At 41.9% G+C, this 23,594-nt stretch overlaps 1 protein-coding gene and 1 long non-coding RNA gene across 2 annotated transcripts; both read right to left on the reverse strand.

Annotated features, from left to right (window-relative positions):
• Nucleotides 1–221: 221 nt before the first annotated feature.
• LOC309395349 lies at nt 222–6,370 on the reverse strand. Its single transcript, XR_014175888.1, has 3 exons — nt 6,001–6,370; nt 1,477–1,600; nt 222–233 (listed from the first exon to the last, which is right to left on the reverse strand). It is a non-coding gene; the product is annotated as an uncharacterized lncRNA (long non-coding RNA).
• A 2,988-nt stretch (nt 6,371–9,358) lies between these two features.
• On the reverse strand, nt 9,359–14,431 carry LOC309395081 (placenta-specific gene 8 protein-like). The gene is made up of 3 exons (XM_081958875.1): nt 14,310–14,431; nt 12,755–12,879; nt 9,359–9,762 (listed from the first exon to the last, which is right to left on the reverse strand). Exons 1-3 carry the CDS (start codon nt 14,419–14,421, stop codon nt 9,658–9,660), a joined length of 342 nt encoding a protein of 113 aa, XP_081815001.1. The 5' UTR covers nt 14,422–14,431; the 3' UTR covers nt 9,359–9,657.
• Nucleotides 14,432–23,594: the final 9,163 nt, after the last annotated feature.

Consider the following 23,594-nt stretch of genomic DNA (forward strand, 5'->3'; position numbering starts at 1 on the left):
CCAATTTCATGAGTATTTCTTAATATTCTAGTTTGGGGTGTTTTTTTTTTTTAGCTAGAATTTATAAACCTGAAGTTTGTCTAGTCTTAGGTAAAGTAATCTACTTACAGGGATATTGTATTTTGTCCTGTAGACAGCTCGCATGGCCACACTTGAGCCATAGCAACAACATTCATTCATATCTGCAGCAACTTGGCATCCCAAACAAGGGAAGCAGAACAATCCACAGAGACCTATAGAGAGGAAGAAAAAGGCCCTGTAGAAATATTTTGGCAATGCGTTGAATGACATAAGATTTATGGCCCAGAAAGTGCAAATTATGCTATTTGTGCAACATCAACAGTGGGAATGCAAATGCTAGTTAAGACATCACTTAGCAGAGGGGAGGGCTGAAAAAACTAATGTACACACCACATTAAATTAAAAGCACACTCTATTGTATTTTTCTGTATACTGATGTTCCCAACTATTCTGACAGAGAATTAAGGAAATTACTGTCGGAGAGAGACTGGCTGAGCCAGGGAGTGGAATCAAACAGGGAACTAATCTGGAATCCTTACATGGGCATAAGGGAATGAAGTCTGATCTTCCCTGAATGTTGTTTAACTTTATCTAGTCTCACCAGTGCAAATCGCCTGTCTAAGAAGCTTCCTATTTTAGAGGCCTGCGTAATAAAATAGCTAATTGAATTCTTTGCACCTGGATTGATTGTGCCTAACAATTACCAATAGAAGAGAATATTTGTAGCTCACCTTGGAGCTGTTGTGTCCTTGGTGATCTCTGAACTTGGTTGTTTTCTTGCAAATATTTCATTACCCAAGTAAGTAACAGCTTTGGTACTAGCATGGATGCTGTCCTAGCACTGATGATATTCCCTACCTGGGTAATGAAACACGTGCAAGACAACAGCCAAGCTCCCAAAGCAGCAAGGAGCCCTCATTATGAACGTTAAAATTGAAAACATTAAGAGAACATCATATTGCTTTCTTTAAAAAAAAAAACCATTTAGCATAATTCTTCAGGTGGGTAGCATCAGGCATAAAAAAACCAGGTGCCAGAATGGAGTTTACTTCATGCTTTGTGCCAGAATCTGATCTACTAATGGTCAAGACAGATTGGTGCTAAATAAGAGTCAACAGAATTCATGGGGGACTGGACTTAGATCTCCGGTGGGAGCATAGCGATTCCAAACTGATGGTGCGTTTCACCCCACCCACGGGCTCAGCCTGGTCATCTCCTTCATGTAGAACCTTAAAGTTCCATAAACAACTTTTGATAGTATAGAAGCCGTGTCTCCCTTTATATCTTGCCATCCTAATTCCAATCCAGGGGGCTGTTCAAGAATTAAACATCCCTTGCTCAAATTATAAAGAACAATTTATTTCTGCAACCTATCCAGTCTGGAAGGATATTCAGCCCATTCTTCCCAAGAAGGCTTCCAAAACCCCACTATCAGTTATTGGCCTGGTCACTTACAGACTTCACAATCGCTAAAGCAGTCACATAAGTCTGTTTGCCAATTGTTTCTGTTGGGCTGGACCACCATCATCATCTGTGGCTGAGTGACAATCACTGGCTGAACATTCACGGTGGACATTTTCTAAGAAAAAGAAAGAAAAGAGTCAAAAAGAGAAGAAATGAATGAACAAGCTGGGTAGAAGGCAGGGGTGAAATGCTACCGGTTCGCACCGGTTCGTGAGAACTGGTAGGGACGATTTTCGTTGGTTCAGTGAACCGGTAGTAAAAAAAAAAAAGCTTCCGAGGATCGTACGGCTCATCTGAACCTTTCCCCTCCACTTCTTAATGCAATTTTTACTACCAGTTTGGGCAAATTGGCCGGAAAAAAAATGCTTTAAAAATCGGAGGGAAAGCTTCCAACAATCGTGCGGATCAGCTGGGAGCCGCGCAATTGTCAGAAGTTTCCTCCCCTCTTTCTAAAGCATTTTTCTCCTGCCTATTCGCCCGAACCGGCAGGAAAAAAAATGCTTTAGAATGTGAAAAGAAAGGTTCCCACGTTCGCACGACACAGCTGAATCTTTTTTCCCACTTCTTAAAGCATTTCAGGCGAATAGGTAGAAAAAATGTTTTAACATTTTTTAAAAAGTTGGCCATGCCCACCCAGTCACATGATCCCACCACCACCAAGCCACGCCCACCAAGACACGCTCAGAGAACCAGTGGCAAAATTGTTTACATTTCACCGTTAGTAGAAGGTGATCTCAGTCCCAACTCCACAGAGTGGGATCTGGTTGCTAGATTCGATTCTGGATGAAGTCTTTCTGATACACAAATTGGTACTGTGAGAATCTTTCAAAGAGTACTGGGCCTAAAAACAGAGGGGATATCCCACTGTATACTTCCCTCCAAGTAGATGCCGTTGCATTGAGGACTACAGGTTGAGTGCATTTGGTCAGCCAGTCATAAATACATCTGGTGGTGATGATGTCTTACCCCCATTTGTTTTATTCTTATCAAGCAGTAGGTTATGGTCTACTTTATCAAATGCTTTATTGAAGGCATGAGCATGGTTAACTTTCTTAGGGTGCACGGCCCCCCTGTGGAGTTGGCCGGTATATATGAATAGGCTTGTAATCCACATAGTATAAACCATCCGTGGGGTAGCCTCATGTAGCTATAGGAGTGGGGAATGTTTTCTGTATTGTTGCATTTGAGGTCGGTCTTGTTGAGGTTAGCGCAACCTACCCTTCTTTGGGCTTCGCATCCCTCGACCCTAAAACACCAGGGTAAAGACGAGACGGCTGCTATGTGTAGAGTGTACATGTCTACGTTTTTACTCTGGGTGACGTTTCCCCAATCATAAATGGCTGAGTATGACGGAGTGATGGGGATGTGCCTACGCTTAGTGTCGTTGTGAATGGCTTGGGGTCCCTAAGCATTCCCAGATGTTTCCTTTCTCTGGGATGACGTTTGGTTCTAAAAATGCAGTTACTTGAGTTACAGTTAACATTATACAACAACATAAAACCTTTATCCCAATATTTTCTTTTCCCATTTTAAGCTAAACACCCCCCTTTTTTTGGGGGGGGGAGTTAATCCTATCATAAAACATGAGGAGGGTGTTTTCCTGTTTGGGCCGCTTATACAAAGGTGTCTGCTTTATGTAAATGGTCATGATGTTTGTGTTATCTTGGAATTTGATTTTGTGCTTTTGTTATCCTGGCCGGTCATTGCTAGATTCCCAATTCTGTTACCCTTTTCCTAACCCCATTATCTTATTTCTTTTGTGCCCAAGTGTAACCTCTTCCTGGCTACGTGTGTGGTTTTCTCTGGCTATGGCTCCTGGCTACGTGCTTATTAATTTTTTCTGTGCTTGCCGTCTGGGTTATTTCTGTTACCTTACTACAGTATGGTAGAGTAGAGTAGAACAGAACAGAACAGAACAGTTGAAAGGGACCATGGAGATCTTCTAGTCCAGTGGTGGGCAACCTTTTTTTTCAACTGAGCCAAATCTCGCCAAAACCACGATTGAAATTTATTTTGAGAGCCACATTTTTAAAACCGAAAATACATAGGATGGTACACTGTTATTTATCTGTGGATGACGCACTGGTATTTATCTGTGGATGACGCATATATGGCATCTTATGTTTGTGTAAATAGTATTATAAAATTAGTGGGGCTCATCATGGATATTTTAAGCAGGGTTCTCCACCTTGATGGATACACCCAAACAGTAGGCAAGAAGTAATAAAACAGGCATGCACACATTGCACTGGCTCTGCAGTCAAGTTGAATAAAAGTAAAAAATGACAACATAAAATGAAATAAAAATCAAGATACAACTAAAAAAGTACATATAAAAGTATGTGAAAACACACTCAAATAGTCCTCACTGGTACTGTTATATATTGACCTCAGAACCTGGCCACTAACTTATTTTGCTGGCTCCTAGATTACGATATTCCGCAATTTTATGTCCACACCCCCTTTTTCACATCAACCCTTTTTATGTCAATCCCACAATGTCACATTTCTCCCCTCATGTCACATTTCTGCCCCTCCATGTCACATTTCACCCCCTCATGTCACATTTCTGCCCCTCGTGTCACATTCCCCCCCCCATGGCCATGGAAATGGAAAAGAAGGAAAGGAAAAAGGAAAGGAAAGGAGAAATGAAAGGAAAAAAATGAAAAGGAAAGGAAGATAGAAGAAGGACAGAAAGGGAAAAGAAAGAGTGGAAAGAATTGGTACTGCTCAAAAGTCCAGTCTCAAGATCGCGTGGACCCCGGATATGCAGAGAAAAGCAGGCTACAACCAGCGAATCATGTTTTCCCAGGAACCAATGAAGCCCCTTAGGACCAATAGGAATTCTCCATTCTGCAACGTCATCGGTATCCGGGCAGAATCTTCCTTGATTTCACCAATCATGGAAGAGAGAATTCGGTGCAGACAGAGAGAAGGGAGGGAGGGGGGATATTTTCACTCACATTTTAAAACTTCTGCGCTGCGTTTCCTTGTTATCTGCGCAGCTTAGAGGGAACATTGGCGGCCGCCCGAGGAGGGAGGGGGGCTGGCGCCCGGCACACAGAAGAGCCACATTAAAGTGTGTAAAGAGCCGCATGTGGCTCGCGAGCCGCGGCTTGCCGACCACTGTTCTAGTCCAACCCCCTGCTCAAGCAAGAAACCCTATCCCATTTCAGACCAATGGTTGTCCAATCTCTTCTTAAAAACTTCCCGCGTTGAAGCATTCCCAATTTTGGTAGGCAAGTTGTTCCACTGATTAATTGTTCCTAACTGTCAGGAATTTTCTTCTTAGTTCTAGATTGTTTATTCCTTTGATTAGTTTCCATCCATTCAAGGAGAAAACCTAGTTTATCTATGGCCATGAAGGGTCTGTGCTGCTTGCAATATGTGACCATCCTAGACCAGGCAAAATCCAGAAAAACATCAGGGAATTTCTAGAAATTCACTCTGACAAATCAGCCATCAACAGACACATAGACATTAACAATGTCTATAGACTATGCAAAAAGAGTCCATCAACCAGCCCAAAAGAGAACAAAAAGACTCCAGCACTTCTCCACCAGCAATCCGCACCCAGATCAGCATAGAATAAATTAATTCCAAGGTTAACTTCAGACCAACAATCAAGTAAACACTACCCCAATCAAGAAATTTCCAAAGAGCCATCAATAAACAAGCCAACCAAAGAGCTCCCACCCACACAGTAAGGCAACCCATCAGCATATAAACTGACAGCAAACAGCCCTCCTTATCACACTGATGATGTTACCTAGTTAGGGTAACGAAATGTCTGCATGAAAATGAGGAAGCTCAGAGAGCACCAAGAACCCCTCATTTCAATCCTGGACTACAAGCATTCTCCTTTATTTGCTATTCTATTCTATTCTATTCTATTCTATTCTATTCTATTCTATTCTATTCCATTCTTGTTTCTCCCCTTTAAACACAGTATGGATCAGGGGGTGGGTTCCGGCAGTGACTACTGCAGAAACAAAAAACAAGAACCGAACCAGTTCTATGGCACAGCCCAGAGAACCAGTTCACGGGTATGGCAGGCCTAAATTGCTGCCGGTTCCAGCGACCCAGGCTGCCAAACCACTACTGGTTCAGGAGAACCAGTCCGAACCGGTAGGAACCCACCACTGGTATGGATACTTAAATAGGCAGCATGGATATTCATTAAATAAAAATAAGGATTTCAAAACTTGGGCACTGGGAGGATATAAGGATGGGGATTAGACATGAAACACTTAATTTAGTTTAGTCACTTCTTAGCTTTCCTCTGCAAAAGTGATCATCTTTATATTTGTGTTACTTTAGGAATCCACTCTTATTTTTCCCCCATGTTTAAAAAATGAGGATTCGGATTCTGTAATATAATACAGAATGTCACAAGAGGGTCTTTTAACAACCAGATTAGGTCCAGCAAGATTAAAAAACTCAGACAACTTTATTAGTTTAGAATAAATGCAAAAGCAAAGGCAGAAAGATTTCAAAGAAAGCAAAATCTCAAACCTTTTTTTCCTTCTTCCTTCCTTCTTCTTTTGGCTCCTCTTTGCTGAGCTGTAATAAACTCTGCCCACTTTTCCCCCCCTGCTTTTGTGGTTTAAAACCGAAAGGGAATGAATTTAGTGAACCAATTTGCTCTGATATTTTTCTAAACAAGGAAGTCCAGCCTGATTGGTGTTTTTGTAAAAAAAAAGCAAGAAAAAAAACCCAAAAGAAAAGGCTAGGAAGAGAAACGAAACTTGGTTCAGATGAAACCATGAGAGGCAATGAGTGGGAATGCTTAGAAATTATCCTTAAATCGATCCTTTCTTGTCCCGTCTTTAGAGACAATTCTGATGTTTCTGTTTTGTGTTTCAGATTCTAGGAGTCAAACAGTAGATCCCCCACTATTTCTGACCCACCCAACACCTCTGATCACAGGTAGTCCTTGATCTAGAACGGGTGTCAAACTCAAGGGGCTTGGAACAGTGGTGGGATTCAAACATTTTTACTACTGGTTCTGTGGGCGTGGCTTGGTGGGCGTGGCGTGGCGTGGTGGGTGTGGCAGGGGAAAGATACTGCAAAATCCCCATTCCCTCCCCACCCCACTTAACTTGCTTTCCAGTTCTGTTCTCCTATTCAGGGCAACAAAAGAAGATCAGCTGGGAGGCAGCAGGGGTGGGGCCAGCCTACTTGCCGGTTCTCTGAACTACTCAGAATTTCCGCTAGCGGTTCTCCAGAACCTGTCAGAAATACCACCTCTGGAAATAGCAAAGGATCGGCCCGTGGTGCCTCTCCTAGCAAAAGTGGGGTGCCGGGGGCTGTGCGTGGCCCCCATGCAACACACTTTGGCCTCCAGGGTGCTCCAGGCAGCATTCCAAGCGGCCTTCCGGGCCCAAAAAGGGGCCTCCAGAGTGCTCCAGGAGGCTGTCCTTTACTCAGAAGGTTTTCAAAGGGAGGAAAGGTACAATATTTTACCTTTCAGGCTTGCAGGATTCTGCAACTATAGCCGATGTCAACAATTTATCGTTCTACTCTTCCGATGGAGTCATTTTCTTGGTCTGGTCTCTCTCATAAGGTGATCAATAGATCAAGTAAGAATAAAAACAAAACAAAATAACAGAAATGTGATTCTTCCCTTGTTGGAAGAAATGTCCTTCTGGGTTCAGTTCCAAGTGGGGAAAAAGACACTGGAAACATGGAGGCTGGTTGGAAAGACGATTTTAATGGTGGATAGGATCACGTGGTTTCAGGACGTATGCCCTCTCCGGCCTTCGATCTTGATCTTGTATTCTGATTGGTTGTTGGACTCCCATGGAGCCACGCATATGCAGCTCTCTAGGATGTGCTTTGAGACCAAGTTTGGTTGCCTTGCTGGCTGATGTAATCTTCCCAGGTGCCTTGTGGTGAGTTTCCGTGGAAGGCTAATTCTACCTTTGTTATGTAGAGTAGACTAGCTCAGGCTTTTTAATGGACCATTGACAAAAGTGGGGGCTACTAAGAGGGAGTCTCTTCCCTGCCTAAAAACATGTTTCTCCATTTCTTATCCAGGGAAATATAATATTCTGCCTTTTTAATATTTCCCAAGAGAATCCATTTTTCTAAGGGAGGGGTGGGTGCTAACTTCCTACAGACAGTTGCCAAGAGCCAATGTTGACTCAACGGAAATTAAAACAAAAACCACACAATCACATTGTTCATTCTTTCCATTGGGTTGATGGGAAACCAGGACAATTGCTTATGTTATTTGTGGAATTCCAGTACAATTGTCCTGTCCCACTTTATATATACCAATGAAAATCTTAGCCTTCAGATTAATAGATTAATAAAATAACCATTACACCATAAAAACAGCCTAGCAAATTAACACCGACCGCTTTTCCCTAGAACAGAATAATATTTGAAACACACAAAACGTGAGATAAGAAAAACAAGACTGTTTTTTATTAATTTCTAGGTAAATTCTCCATACAGAATGGGGCACATTCAGTATAATTGAACCACAGTAATATTTTCCAGACTGCCTTTCTCCCAAATTAATTACAATATCACTTAATGGTAGGGTGGGCTTTTGCGCCATCATATAAAGTATGAATCACTTATTCTCACACATGGCTCTGGCCCATGCAGTTTTGAAATAGGCAGACTTCTAAAGCACCCAAGTTGCTAAGAAGGGAAAGCATTCCGATTATTATATTGGAGGCTGCTGAAATCACTTTATTGGATAGTTTATTTTTGTCCTTTGGTTTTACCATAAGCTGCTTTATGGCAGGGACGTGCGGTCAGGGGAGGCAAGGGAGGCAGAGCCTCACCTCTTTTCATGAAATAATAGTATATAATATTCTATAATATTATATACATCCGCCCGGCCGCGCCCGGGAGCTGCGGAGGAAGAAATGTTGTCAGCGCTCCCGGATGACGAAGCCACGAAAGCGACTGGGGAACGATGCGCAAAATCCAGCAGAGGCAGGAAGGTTCTCGTCGTTCCCCAGTCGCTTTCGTGGCTTCGTCATCCGGGAGATCCGAAAACATTTCTGCCTCCGCAGCTCCCGGGTGCGGCCGGCGGATGTAGCCAGAGCGATGCCGAGACGGTCCGGGCGGACGAAAGCGAGCGAGCGAGCGATGGAGGTCCTTGGTCGCTCGCCCGCCGGACTGCCTCGGCACCACTCTGCCTACCTCCGTCCGTCCGCGCCCGCGAGCTGCGCAGGCTGAAATGTTGTTGGCGCTCCCAGATGACGAAGTCTGCAAAGTCCAGCAGAGGCAGGAAGGTTCTCGTCGTTCCCCAGTCGCTTTCGAGGACTGCGGAGCGCGAGCCGGCGGAGCACGTTCAGGAAGGCGGGGAATGGGATCACGTGTGCTGGAAGCTGAGGCAGCCACAGCTTCCAGCACACGTGGTCCCATTCCCCGCCTTCCTGATGACATCACCAGCCTCACTAGCCATAAACCTCACCGCACGTCACTGCTTTATGGGACAGACTATAATGCATAGGTGAATACAGTATAATCTTGTTTAGAAACCAAATACTAACAGGATCTGACAGGAAGTAGCCAATAAAACTTTCAGGGCTATGTTTGACTACAAAACTTTTATTATTGTGAGTTTCACAGCACATTTAAAGGCACTAGGACAGTTTTTTTTTAAAAGGAACACAAACTATGTAAATGAGCATATCTCCATTTCCACAGTACAGCTGGTCGACTTATAATAGTTTATTTAGCGACTGTTCGAAGTTACTTATGACCATTTTTTACACTTATATCTGTTGCAGCATCTCCATGGATCCATCAGTGGTGAGTTTCCATTTTTGTTCCCTACTGGTTTAGTAGCCCTAAAACAGGAAAGGCAGAATGGTAGACCCGCCAATAAATCTTCAAAGGTCTAGTAGGGTTTTTATTTTTTTATTCTTAATTGTTTCATAGCAGCTGCAACCAAAATGTTTTTGTTTTCCATCTTAAAAGAAATAGGAAGAACAAGCAAAGACAGGATAAACAAGAGCAAGTTTTTGTGTGACTGGATTTTGAGCTCTGAATCGACACTAAAATTTAATTAAGAATATGCTTAGAATTATAAAGGAAGGGTGCCTCTAAATAATAGTACTTCCTACAAACTACTTTAATGCATCTTACTTCTCAGAATTCTCATGAAAAAAAGGAGGAATGTAAAGGCGCTTGGGACGAAGTCTTCTAGAATATCCCCATTGCTTTCCTCAGTTTGATATCTCTCTGGATTTGGCAGAGGGAACAAAGGGGGCAACACCCCACAATGCAGCTATCCTCACAGATGGATCCCTGTTGAAAAGAAAAGAAACCCAATGAATCAATAACCTTTTCAATAGAATAGAATAGAATGAATGGGATTTGAATAGAATAGAATAATAGAATAGAATAGAATAGAATAGATGGAATGTGATATGAATAGAATAGAATAGAATAGAATGGAACAGATGGAATGGAATATGAATAGAATAGATAGAATGGGATATGAATAGAATAGAATAGAATAGAATAGAATAGAATAGATGGAATGGGATATGAATAGAATAGAATGGGATATGAATAGAATAGAATAGAATAGAATAGAATAGAATAGAATAGAATAGAATAGAATAGAATAGATGGAATGGGATATGATAGAATAGAATTATTTATTGGCCAAGTATAATTTGGACACAGAAGGAATTTGGTGCATATGGTCTCAGTGTACATAAAAGACAAGATACATTCGTCACGAATCATAAGGTACAACTCTTAATGATAGTCATAGGTTACAAATAAGCAATCAAATCATACTAGGAAACTATCAATATAAATCGTAAGGATACAAGCAACAGTCACACAGTCATAAGTGGTAGGAGATGGGTGATAGGAACGATGAGAAGATTAATAGTAATAGTAATGCAGACTTAGTAAAACCATGACGTACAGATATGGAATCATGAAAAGCTAACTCTATCTTGGACTGTTGACTTACAACAGTCCATTTAGTGACCGTTCAAAGTTACAAAGCAGCAGAGTAGGCGGGCATGGTCCCACAGGTTACAATCCTTAATTCATGGGACTTGTAACATATACTGCCTTCCCATCCTTATGGGCCAGTTACGTTTGGCATGAAAGTGTCGTTTTTATTTTCATTCCTCTAATTCTGAAAGATTATGGTCTCCTGCAGATAACAGATGAAAGAATTAGCTGTTGGCTTCAGAGTTACAATGGCACTGAAAAATGCGACTTACGACCGTTTTTCAAAATTACCACCTTTGCAGTATCCCCTGAATGAAAATTCAGATCCTTGGAAACCAGTTCATATTTATGACGGTTAGAGTGTCTTGGGGTCATGTGATCCCTTTTTTGTGACAACTGCCGTGATTCACTTAACCACTGTAGCCAGAAAGGTTGTAAAATGGGGCAAAACCAACTTAGCGAATTTCTCACTGAACAATAGACATCCATTCCGTTATGAAAACCTATTTTTTAAAAAGATCCACTTCACCCATCGCCAGTGGCAGCAGCAACGCAACCAAATTAACCACGTGATCGGCTCCATTTCTATTTGTAGTCCTCAGGCTCACTGAGCAGGTCTTTTTTTTCATCGTCCCACAGATGACAAACCTTAATCCATGGGACTTGGAACAAATTATGCCTTACCCTTATGGGCCAGGTTGGTGTGATAGTTACCTTTGGCATAGAACAGCGATAGCAAACATTTTTTGTCTTGCGTGCCATAAGTGGGGGGAGCGCAGGGGGTATTGTGCAGGCGTGCCGCACACATAATGCAATGCGCGACCCCCCCAGTGCACATGCTTGCACTACAGGCGTGACCCCCCCCCAATTTTGCATGCTTTTTTCGCCCTCCCCAGACTCCAGAGGCTTTATAGGAGCATGGGGAGGGCGAAAACAGCCTCCCCTGCCCCCCGGAAGCCCTCCGGAGGCTTCAGGGACCTTCAGGAGGCTTCCCTGAAGCCTCCGAAGCAGTCAAAATGACCTTAGGAGCAAACCGGAAGCTTCCGGTTTGCTCGGAGGGTCGTTTTAAGTGCTCCGAAGGCTTCAGGGACCTTCAAGAGGCTTCCCTGAAGCCTTTGGAGCGCTCAAAATGACCCTCCGAGCAAACCGGAAGTGACTTCTGGTTTGCTCGGAGTGTCGTTTTAAGTGCTCCGAAGGCTTCAGGGACCTTCAAGAGACTTCCCTGAAGCCTTTGGAGTGCTCAAAACGACCCTCCGAGCAAACAGGAAGTTTGCTCGGAGGGTCGTTTTAAGTGCACCGAAGGCTTCAGGGACCTTCAAGAGGCTTCCCTGAAGCCTCCGGAGCAGTCAAAACGACCTTCGGAGCAAACTGGAAGCTTCCGTTTTGCTCAGAGGGTCGTTTTAAGTGCTCCGAAGGCTTCAGGGACCTTCAAGAGACTTCCCTGAAGCCTTTGGAGTGCTCAAAACGACCCTCCGAGCAAACAGGAAGTCCGTTCCTGAACTTCTGGTTTGCCCGTAGGGCCGTTTTTTTGCGCTCCGAGGGGTTCAGGGAAGCTCATGAAGCCTCTGGAGGGCCTCCGGGGGGCAGGGGGGGCGGGGAAGCTCTTTTCTCCCTCCCCAGTCTTCTGTAAAGCCTCTGGAGCCTGGGGAGGGCGAAAAATGGCTTTAAAAAAGGGTGAACACCTCTCATGCCCTGACAAATGTCTCCGTGTAGGTTCGCCATCACTGGCATAGAACAAGTGTCATTTTCATTCCTATAATTCTGAAAGATTATGGACTGCTGCAGATAACAAATGAAAGAATGATCTGTTCACATCACAGGTCAGGTTTTTATTTTCTCACAAACTTCCGGATTGTGTATGCCAGGTGTCTTTCTGAGTGGGTCTAGGACACCTTGTCACATCCAACTTGCAGTGGCCAACAGGCTTCAGGACAACTCGTTGTGGTCAACTCCCCAAGGACAATTTGCCATAGGACAAGAATTACACTGATATTGAAGAAATGATGGAATAGAATCCCTGGAGAAAGGATGCCAAAGGAGGGGCAAAATGAAATGTGAATGACCAAAATTAAAATAATCTTTAAAATATATCTTAAATAATTAGATTGAGTTGTTGAATTTTCCCTTGGCCAGTTGGCCATGACAAGTTATCCCCCAGCAAGTTGGTGGCCTCAGTCTGTTTCTGAGTTGGTATTTCTCTCCAATTTCACGAGTATTTCTTAATATTTTAGTTTGGTTTTTGGGCTGGGTTTTAACTAGCATTTATAAACCTGAAGTTGGGCTAGTCTTAGGTAAAGTAGGTAAAGTAAAGTAATCTACTTACAGGGATATTGTATTTTGTCCTATAGACAGCTCGCATGGCCACAGTTGCACCACACAAACAGCATTCATTCATATCTGAAGCAACTCGGCATCCCAAACAAGGGAAGCAGAAATATCCACAGAGACCTATAGAGATGAGGGGAAAAAAACACTGTAGAAATATTTTGGCTATGCGCAAAAAATGCAATTTCTGCAACATCAACACTGCGAATGCAAATGCTAGCTAAGACATCACCTAGCAGAGGGGAGGGCTGAAAAAACTAATGTACACACCACATTAAATTAAAAGCACACACTATTGTATTTTTCTGTATAATGAGTTCCTAACTATTATGAAATAGAATTAAGGAAATTACTGTCGGAGAGAGACTGGCTGAGCCAGGGAGTGGAATCAAACAGGGAACTAATCTGGAATCCTTACATGGACATAAGAGAATGAAGTCTGATTTTCCCTGAATGTTTCAATACAATACAATAGTAGAGTTGGGTTATATACCTTGGAGGTCTTCTAGTCCAACCCCCTGCCTGGGCAGGAAACCCTATACCGTTTCAGACAGATGGCTATCCAACATCTTCTTAAAGACTTCCAGTGTTGGGGCATTCACAACTTCTGGAGGCAAGCTGTTCCACTGATTAATTGTTCTAACTGTCAGGAAGTTTCTCCTCAGTTCTAAGTTGCTTGTTGTTTAACCTTATCTAGTCTCACCAGTGCAAATCGCCTGTCTAAGAAGCTTCCTATTTTAGAGGCCTGCGTAATAAAATAGCTAATTGAATTCTTCGCACCTGGATTGATTGTGCCTAACAATTACCAATAGAAGAGAATATTTGTAACTCACATTGGAGCTGTTGTGTCCTTGGTGATCTCTGAACTTGGTTGTTTTCTTGCAGATATTTCATTACCCAAGTAACAGCTTTGGTACTAGCATGGATGCTGTCCTAGCACTGATGATATTCCCTACCTGGTTAATGAAACATGTGCAAGACCACAGCCAGGCTCGGAAAGCTGCAACTATCCCTTATTACGAACATTAAAATTGAAAACATTAAGAGAACATCATATTGCTTTCTTTAAAAAAAAAAAACATTTAGCATAATTCTTCAGGTGGGTAGCATCAGGCACAAAAAAACCAGGTGCCAGAATGGAGTTTACTTCATGCTTTGTGCCAGAATCTGATCTACTAATGGTCAAGACAGATTGGTGCTAAATAAGAGTCAACAGAATTCATGGGGGACTGGACTTAGATCTCCGGTGGGAGCATAGCGATTCCAAACTGATGGTGCGTTTGACCCCACCCTCGGGCTCAGCCTGGTCATCTCCTTCATGTGGAACCTTAAAGTTCCATAAACAACTTTTGATAGTATAGAAGCCGTGTCTCCCTTTATATCTTGCCATCCTAATTCCAATCCAGGGGGCTGTTCAAGAATTAAACATCCCTTGCTCAAATTATAAAGAACAATTTATTTCTGCAACCTATCCAGTCTGGAAGGATATTCAGCCCATTCTTCCCAAGAAGGCTTCCAAAACCCCAGTTTCAGTTATTGGCCTGGTCACTTACAGACTTCACAATCGCTAAAGCAGTCACATAACTCTGTTTGCCAATTGTTTCTGTTGGGCTGGACCAACACCACCACCTGTGGCTGAGTGACAACCACTGGCTGAACATTCATGGTGGACAATTTTCTAAGAAAAAGAAAGAAGAGAGTCAAACAGAGAAGAGATGAATGAACAGGCTTAGTAGAAAGCAAGGGTAAAATGCTACCAGTTCACACGGTTCGTGCGATCTTTGGAAGCATCCCCCCCCCTCTTTTTAAAGCATTTTTTCCTGCCTATTCGTCCCAGCCGGCAGGAAGAAAATGCTTTAAAAAGTGGAAAAAAAGGTTTCATGACAATCAACTGTGCCGTGCAATCATGGGGATAATTTCCCCCCCACTTTTTAAAGAATTTTTTTACTACCTATTCACCTGAACCGGTAGTAAAAAAAAATGCTTTAAAAGGTGAGAAGAAAGGTTCCCACAATTGCAGGGCACAGCTGAACCTTCCCCCCCCCCCCCCACTTCTTAAAGCATTTCAGGCGAATAGGTAGAAAAAAATGTTTTAACATTTTTTTAAGGTTGGCCATGCCCACCCAGTCACATGACTCCCCCCAAGCCCTCCGTCCCCCCGCCCCCCAAGTCACACCCAGAGAACCAGTGGCAAAAATTTTTACATTTCACTGTTAGTAGAAGGTGATCTCAGTCCCAACTCCACAGAGTGGCATTTGGTTGTTAGATTCGATTCTGGATGAAGCCTTTCTGATACACAAATTGGTACTGTGAGAATCTTTCGAAGTGTACTGGGCCTAAAAGCAGAGCCTTGAGATATTCCGCTGTAGACGTCCCTCCAAGTAGATGCCGTTGCATTGAGGACTACAGGTTGAGTGCATTTGGTCAGCCAGTCATAAATGCATATGGTGGCTATGATGTCTTACCCACATTTTTTTTTATTCTTATCAAGCAGTAGGTTGTAGCCTACTTTATCAAATGCTTTACTGAAGTCCAAGTAAATTATATCCACCAAATTTCTCTGGTCCACTAATTTTGTCACTTTGTCAAAGAATGCAATAAGAGTTGTCTGGCATGATCTGTTTTTGACAAACCCATGTTAGCTTTTGGTTATGACTCTGATGGCCTCTAGGTGTTCGCTGATTGATTACTTGATATCTTTTTCAGAATCTTCCCAGGAATTGAGGTCAGGCTGATAGAGCTGTAGTTTCATTTTTTCCCCTTTTTTGAAAATGGGAACTATATCAGCCCTTTTCCAGTGTTCTGGGAATTCCATTGCATTCATATCCCATTCCATCTGTTCTGTTCTATCCTATCCTATTCTCTTCTATTCCTTATCCTATCCTATCCTTCTATTGGTAGTGCTAATTGTCACACTTGTTAAGTGCATAACTGGTGGTCCAGGATCTTTAAAAGGTATAGTTCGGTGGTTCTGAAATCATGTCCGTCAGTTCCTTCAGAACCTTTGGGTGTAATCCATCTGGTCCTAGTGATTTGAACTCATCTAGGGTAGACTGGTGTTCACTTACCATTTTCTTCCCTAATTTAAAGTGTTCCTAATCTGTATTTTGTGGTGCTGTCTTTGATAGGCTGAACCAGAAGTGGGTTTCTGCCATTCTGGCCCGGATCGAGAAAACCGGTAGTAAACGAAATGGAAACCCACCACTGGGTTAAATTATTTTTTATCCCTTTGTGTAAAGACACCAAAAACCATTTAAGTAGTCCTGCTTTCTCCCTGATGCTTGTCACTTTCTTGCCACTTTCTCAATTTATAGACTGGGCTTTTATAATCTCACTTTTCAAAATTTCCCAAGCTTCTTGAGTTATTTTCCCCTTGAGGATTCTCATCCATGGAATCCTTCCCACGCTCTCTCTAAGTTTAATGAAATTCGCGCTCTTAAAGAAATCTTAAGGGAGGGAAGCTTCATTTAATATCTGCAGACTGTCTTATCAGCTATATTGCAAGCAGCACAGACCCTTCATGGGGCTAGACAAACTAGGTTTTCTTCTTGAATGGATGGAAACTAATCAAGGAGAGAAGCAACCTAGAACTGAGGAGAAATTTCCTGACAGTTAGAAAAATTAATCAGTGGAAAAACTTGCTTCCAGAAGTTGTGAGTTCTTCAACACTGGAAGTTTTTAACAAGATGTTGGATAACCTTTTGTCTGAAATGGATAGAGTTTCCTGCCTGACAGGGGGTTGGACTAGAAGATCTCCATGGTCTATTCTATTCTATTCTATTCTATTCTATTCTATTCTATTCCATTCCATTATTCCATTCCATTCATACCCCGTTCCATCTATTCTGTTCTGTTCTATCCTATCCTATTCTCTTCTATTCCTTATCCTATCCTATACTTCTATTGGTAGTGCTAATTGTCATACTTGTTAAGTGCATAACTGCATTTCTTAAGTATATGTTGTGAAATTAACTGCCAGTAAGTAGATATGGCGAAAATGCTCTCATTTCGAAACATATATACAAATTTAACCATAATTTCAATTGTGAAAAATTTAAGACAGCTGCAGTGTCCTGAGCTCATGTGATCCTCTTTTGCAACTTTCTGAAAGGCAAAGCCAATGGCGAATCCAGATTCACTTAACAATTGTGTTATTAACTTAACAACTATGTTATTAACTTAACTGCAGTGATTCACTTAACAAATGTGGCAAGGTCATAAAATGGGGCAAAACTCACTTAACAAATGTCTCATTTAACAACATACATTTTGGGCTCAATTGTGGTCATAGGTAGGATTATCAATAGAGTAGAGTATGGTAGGTAGAGGAGAGCAGAACAGAACAGTTAAAAGGGACCATGGAGATCTTCTAGTCCAGCTCAAGCAAGAAACCCTATCCCATTTCAGACCAATGGTTGTCCAATCTCTTCTTAAAAATTTCCCATGTTGAAGCATTCCCAATTTTGGTAGGCAAGTTGTTCCACTGATTAATTGTTCCTAACTGTCAGGAATTTTCTTCTTAGTTCTAGATTGTTTATTCCTTTGATTAGTTTCCATCCCTTCAAGAAGAAAACCTTGTTTATCTATGTGCTGCTTGCAATATGTGACCATCCTAGACCAGGCCAAATCCAGAAAAACATCAGGGGATTTCTAGAAAGGCACTCTGATAAATCAGCCATCAACAGACACATAGACATTAACAACGTCTATAGACTATGCAAAAGAGACCATCAACCAGCCCAAAAGAGAACAAAAAGACTGCAGCACTTCTCCACCAGCAATCCGCACCCAGATCATCATAGAATATATTAACTCCAAGGTTAACTTCAGACCAACAATCAAGTAAACTCTACCCCAGTCAAGAAACTGCCAAAGAGCCATCAATAAACAGCCCAGCCAAAGAGCTCCCACCCACACAGACAGGGAATCCATCAGCATATAAACTGACAGCAAACAGCCCTCCTTATCACACTGATGATGTTACCTAGTTAGGGTAATGAAATGTCTGCATGAAAATAAACAAGCTCAGAGAGCACCAAGGATTCCTCATTTCAACCCTGGACTACAAGCATTCTCCTTTATTGCTATTCTATTCTATTCCATTCTATTCCTATTCCATTCTTGTTTCTCCCCTTTAAATACAGTATGGTATGGATAGTTAAATAGGCAGCATGGATATTCAATAAATAAAAATAAGGATTTCAAAACTGGGATGATATAAGGATGGGAATTATACGTGAAACACTTAATTTATCTTAGTCACATCTTAGCTTTCCTCTGCAAAAATGATCATCTTCATATTTGTGTTACTTTAGGAATCCACTCTTATTTTGCCCCCATGTTTAAAAAATGAGGATTCGGATTCTGCAATGTAATGCAGAATGTCACAAGAGGGTCTTTTAACAATCAGATCCAGGGAGATTTAAAAACTCGGAAAACTTTATCAACTTAGAATAAATGCAAAAGCAAAGGCAGAAAGATTTCAAAGAAAGCAAAATCTCAAACCTTTTTTTCCTTCTTCCTTCCTTCTTCTTTTGGCTCCTCTTTGCTGAGCTGTAATAAACTCTGCCCACTGGGTTCTTTCTGCTATTGAGGTTTAACACTGAAAGGAAATGAATTTACTAATCCATTTCCTTTGATATGCTTCAAAATGAGGAAGTAATTTTTGTTTCAGCCGAATGGGCGTTTTTTGTTTTTTTAAAAAAAACTTAGGGGGAAAAAACCACAAAAGAAGATACAATACAATACAATACAATAGTAGAGTTGGAAGGGACCTTGGAGGTCTTCTAGTCCAACCCCCTGCCTAGGCAGGAAGCCCTAAGATGGTAGGAGGAGAAACAAAAATTGGTTCTGATGAAATCAAGAGATGCGATGCCTGGGAATACCTAGAAATGATCCTTAAATTGATTCTTCCTTGTCCCGTCTTTAAAAACAATTCTGATGTTTCTGCCTTTTTTCCGTTTCAGGTTCTAGGAGTCAAACAGTAGATCCCCCACTATTTCTGACCCATCCAAAACCTCTGATCACAGATAGTCCTTGATCTAGAACAGGGGTGTCAAACTCAAAGAGCCTGGAAATAGCAAAGTGCTTCAGCTAGCAAAAACGGGGTGTGGGGGTGCTATGCACAGCCTCCAAGCAACCCATTTTGGCTCCAGAGTTTTCCAAGCGTCCCTCCAGATGACCAACCAGGCCCAAAATGGGGCCTCCAGAGTGCCCCAGGAGGCCATCCTTGACCCAGGTTGTAAAAGGGAGGAAATTAAAATATTTAACCTTTCAGGGTTGTAGGATTCTGCTACTATAGCCAATGTCAACAATTAATACCCTGTTTCCTCGAAAATAAGACCTCCCCAGGATAATAAGCCCAATTGGGCTTTTCAGCGCATGCGCTAAAATAAGCCCTCCCCCGAAAATATTGCAACACAGAAGCAGCCATGAGGTGACCACGCTCGCCGCCTCCTGTGCCTCAAAAATAATAAGACCTCCCCGAAAATAAGGCCAAGCGCTTATTTCGCGGGGGGGGGGGGAGAGAAAATAAGACCCTGTCTTAGTTTTGGGGAAACACCATAGTTTTAGTCTTCTTACGGAGTAAGTTTCTTGATCTGGTCTCTCTCATAAGGTTTTAGTCCCTCAAGTCTGCATTTTTAAATATTTAGGGGTACGCTTTTTAGCTGATTTTAACTTTTATTATTCTGTACAGCTGAATTTAGGTTTAATTCGCTTTTAAGGGTATTTAAGGGTATTTATCTTTTGTATCTGGTTTTTAATGAGATGCCTGTACACTGTCCCGAGTCCCTTCGGGGAGAGGGGGCGGTCTATAAATCTTGAAAATAAATAAATAAATAAGGTGATGAAGTAGATCAAGTAAGCATTAAAAAAAACAAAATCACAGAAATGTGCTCCTATTTTTGTAAGTGTATAAAACCACGTGTGTGGTGTATAAAGCCATGCGCATCTTGGCCACACCCAGCGCCCACCCACCTCCGGCCCTCAGAGGTCAAGCACAACCCTGATGTGGTCCTCAATGAAATTGAGTTTGACACCCCTCATCTAGAACTAGTGGTGGTGTTCAGCTATGTGGGAGAACCGGTTGTTAACTTTCTAAGCAGTTCAGAGAACCGGTTGTTGGAAGAAATCTCATTTTGTTTTTTCCCCCCCCACTTTACAGGCTAATATGGTAAGGAAGGCAGGAAGGAAACATTCGGGTGTTGTTTCTAGCCTAAACTTTATTACCCTATTCTACGCGGAGCGTGAACATGGGTTTCCATTTTTCTTACTACGGGTTTGCTTGTGCACATGTGCAGAAGCGTCCAGGCGGTTGGGTGGAGCCGCCGTCACCGATCCAGGCCGAACCGGCAGAAACTCACCTCAGGGACACAGGATTTTATATTTGGATGTTTGACAACTGGGTCATATTTATAACGAATACAGTATCCCACGGTCAGAAGGCTTTTGCAGCCTTCTGACAAGTAATGTCTTAGGAGAAGTCCAATTCACTTAACAACAGTGTTACCATCTTAACAACTGCAGGGATTCCTTTAACACATGTGGCAAGAAAAGTCGTAAAATGGGGCAAAACTCACTTAACAAACGTCTCACGTAACCACCTAAATTTTAGGCATGCGCAGAACTGTCAGGTGCGCAAGCGTGCACATGTGCACGAGCAAACCGGTAGTAAAAAAAATGGAAAGATATAGTTCAGTGGTTCTGAGATCTCGTCTGCCAGTTCCTTCAGAACCTTTGGGTGTAATCCATCTGGTCCTAGTGATTTGAACTCGTCTAGGGAAGATAGGTGATAAGTGAGCACTTATCATTTTCTTCCATATTTTAAAGTGTTCCTAATCTGTATTTTGTGGTGCTGTTTTTGATAGGCTGAACCAGAAGTGGGTTTCTGCCGGTTTGGCCCGGATCGGGCAAACCGGTGGTAAACAAAATGGAAACGCACCACTGGGTTGAACTATATTTTTTTCCCTTTGTGTAAAGACACCAAAAACCATTTAAGTAGTCCTGCTTTCTCCCTGATGCTTGTCACTTCCTTACCATTTTCTCAATTTTAGACTGGGCTTTTATAATCTCACTTTTCAAAATTTCCCAAGCTTCTTGAGTTATTTTCCCCTTGAGGATTCTCATCCACGGAATCCTTCCCATGCTCTCTCTCTAAGTTTATTGAAATTAGCGCTCTTAAAGAAATCTTAAGGGAGGGAAGCTTCATTTAATATCTGCAGAGTTTCTTATTAGCTATATTGCAAGCAGCACAGACCCTTCATGGGGCTAGACAAACTAGGTTTTCTTCTTGAATGGATGGAAACTAATCAAGGAGAGAAGCAACTTAGAACTGAGGAGAAATTTCCTGACAGTTAGAAAAATTAATCAGTGGAACAGCTTCCCTCCAGAAGTTGTGAATGCTCCAACACTGGAAATCTTTAAGAAGATGTTGGATAACAATATGTCTGACATGGTATAGAGTTTCCTGGCTGAACAGGGGGTTGGACTAGAAGATCTCCATGGTCCCTTTCTTCTATCCTATCCTATCCTATCCTTCTATTGGTAGTGCTAATTGTCACATTTGTTGAGTGAATAACTGCAGTTTTTAAGAATATATTGCGAAACTGAACTGCCAGTAAGTAGACTTGGCGGAAATGCTCTCATTTCGCAACATATAAACAGATTTAATCAAAGTTTCAATTGGAAAAATTCAAGGCAGCTGCAGTGTCCTCATATGATCCCCCTTTGCAACATTCTAAGAATCAAAGGCAATGATGACGCCAGATTCAGTAAACAATCATGTTACTAACTTAACAACTATGTTATTAACTTAACAACTGCTGTGATTCACTTAACAAATGTGGCAAGGAAGATCGTAAAATGAGGCAAAACTGACTTAACAAATGTCTCATTTAGCAACATAAATTTGGGGCTCTATTGTGGTCATAGGTTGAGGACTATCAATAAAATAGGGTAGGGTAGGGTAGAGGAGAGGAGAACAGAACAGTTGAAAGGGACCATGGAGATCTTCTAGTCCAACTCCCTGCTCAAGCAAGAAACCCTATCCCATTTCAGACCAATGGTTGTCCAATCTCTTCTTAAAAACTCCTGTGTTGAAGCATTCACAATTTCGGGAGGCAAGTTGTTCCACTGATTAATTGTTCCTAACTGTCAGGAAATTTCTTCTTAGTTCTAGATCGTTTATTCCTTTGATTAGTTTCCATCCCTTCAAGAAGAAAACCTAGTTTATCTATGGCCATGAAAGGTCTGTGCTGCTTGCAATATGTGACCATCCTAGACCAGGCCAAATCCAGAAAAACAGCAGGGAATTTCTAGAAGGTCACTCTGACAAATCAGCCATCAACAGACACATAGACATTAACAACGTCTATAGACTATGCAAGAAGAGTCCATCAACCAGCCCAAAAGAGAACAAAAAGACTCCAGCACTTCTCCACCAGCAATCCGCACCCAGATCATCATAGAATATATTAACTCCAAGGTTAACTTCAGATCAACAATCAAGTAAACTCTACCCCAGTCAAGAAACTGCCAAAGAGCCATCAATAAACCCAACCAAAGAATCTCTAAGACGGCTCCCACCCACACAGACAGGGAATCCACCAGCATATAAACTGACAGCAAACAGCCCTCCTTATCACACTGATGATGTTACCTAGTTAGGGTGATGAAATGTCTGCATGAAAATAAGCAAGCTGAGACAGCACCAAGGACCCCTCATTTCAACCCTGAACAACAAGCATTCTCTTTTATTGCTATTCTGTTCTGTTCTGTTCTGTTCCGTTCCGTTCCGTTCCTGTTCCTGTTCCTGTTCCATTCTTGTTTCTCCCCTTTAAATACAGTATGGATCAGGGGTGGGTGACTACTGCTGGTTTGCTTGTGGGCGCGGCACACATGCATGCATGTGCAGTACAATAAAACTTGATCTGCGCATGCGCAGAAGCAAAAAACAAGATGGACCCAGAGGACCAGTTCGGGGCCAACAAACCACTATTGGTTCAGCCAAACCAGTCCGAACTGGTAAGGACCCACCACCAGTATGGATAATTAAATAGGCAGCATGGATATTCAGCCTCAAATATAATAATCGGAATGCTTTCCCTTCTTTGGTTGCTTTAGAACTCTGCACATTTCAGAAATACATTGGCCAGAGCCATGTGTGAGAATAAGTGATTCATACTTTATATGATGGCGCATAAGACCACCTTACCATTAAGTGATATTGCAATTAATTTGGGAGAAAGGCAGTCTGGAAAATATTACTGTTTGCTCAATTATACTGAATGTGCCATTCTGTATGGAGAATTTACCTAGAAATGACTAAAAATAGCCTTGTGTTTCTTATGTCACGTTTTGCGTGTTTCAAATATTATTTTGTTCTACGGAAAAGTGGTCAGTCCACAGATATGGTTTTATACACTTATAAAAATAGCTGTACATTTCTGTAAATTTGTTTTTTAATGCTTACTTGGTCACCTTATGAGAGAGAGAGACCAGATCAAGAAACTGACTCCATAGGAATACTAGAGCTGTAAATTGTTGACACGGGGTTGGACTAGAAGTCTGTCACTGCGAGATATACTGCGCAGGTCATAGGCCTTATCAGCAATGATTTACTGCACATTCTTCTTAACAAGTTTCTTAATACATCACACATTCCAGAGACTTCTTTACTTCTGATCTTCTGTTCGTCTGCCAAGAAGGTGGACGACAATTGCTCTTGCCAGAATGTAACAATTAGATAGATTTGTTTTATTTCTTATTTTTATATTAAAGTTTGTTTTTAATTAGAACATGTTATCGGGTCTTATTTTCACTTTTTCTGAAGATATACT

Source organism: Natrix helvetica (genome assembly GCF_964273705.1).
Source record: "Natrix helvetica genome assembly, chromosome: 7".
Classification (NCBI taxonomy): domain Eukaryota; kingdom Metazoa; phylum Chordata; class Lepidosauria; order Squamata; family Natricidae; genus Natrix; species Natrix helvetica.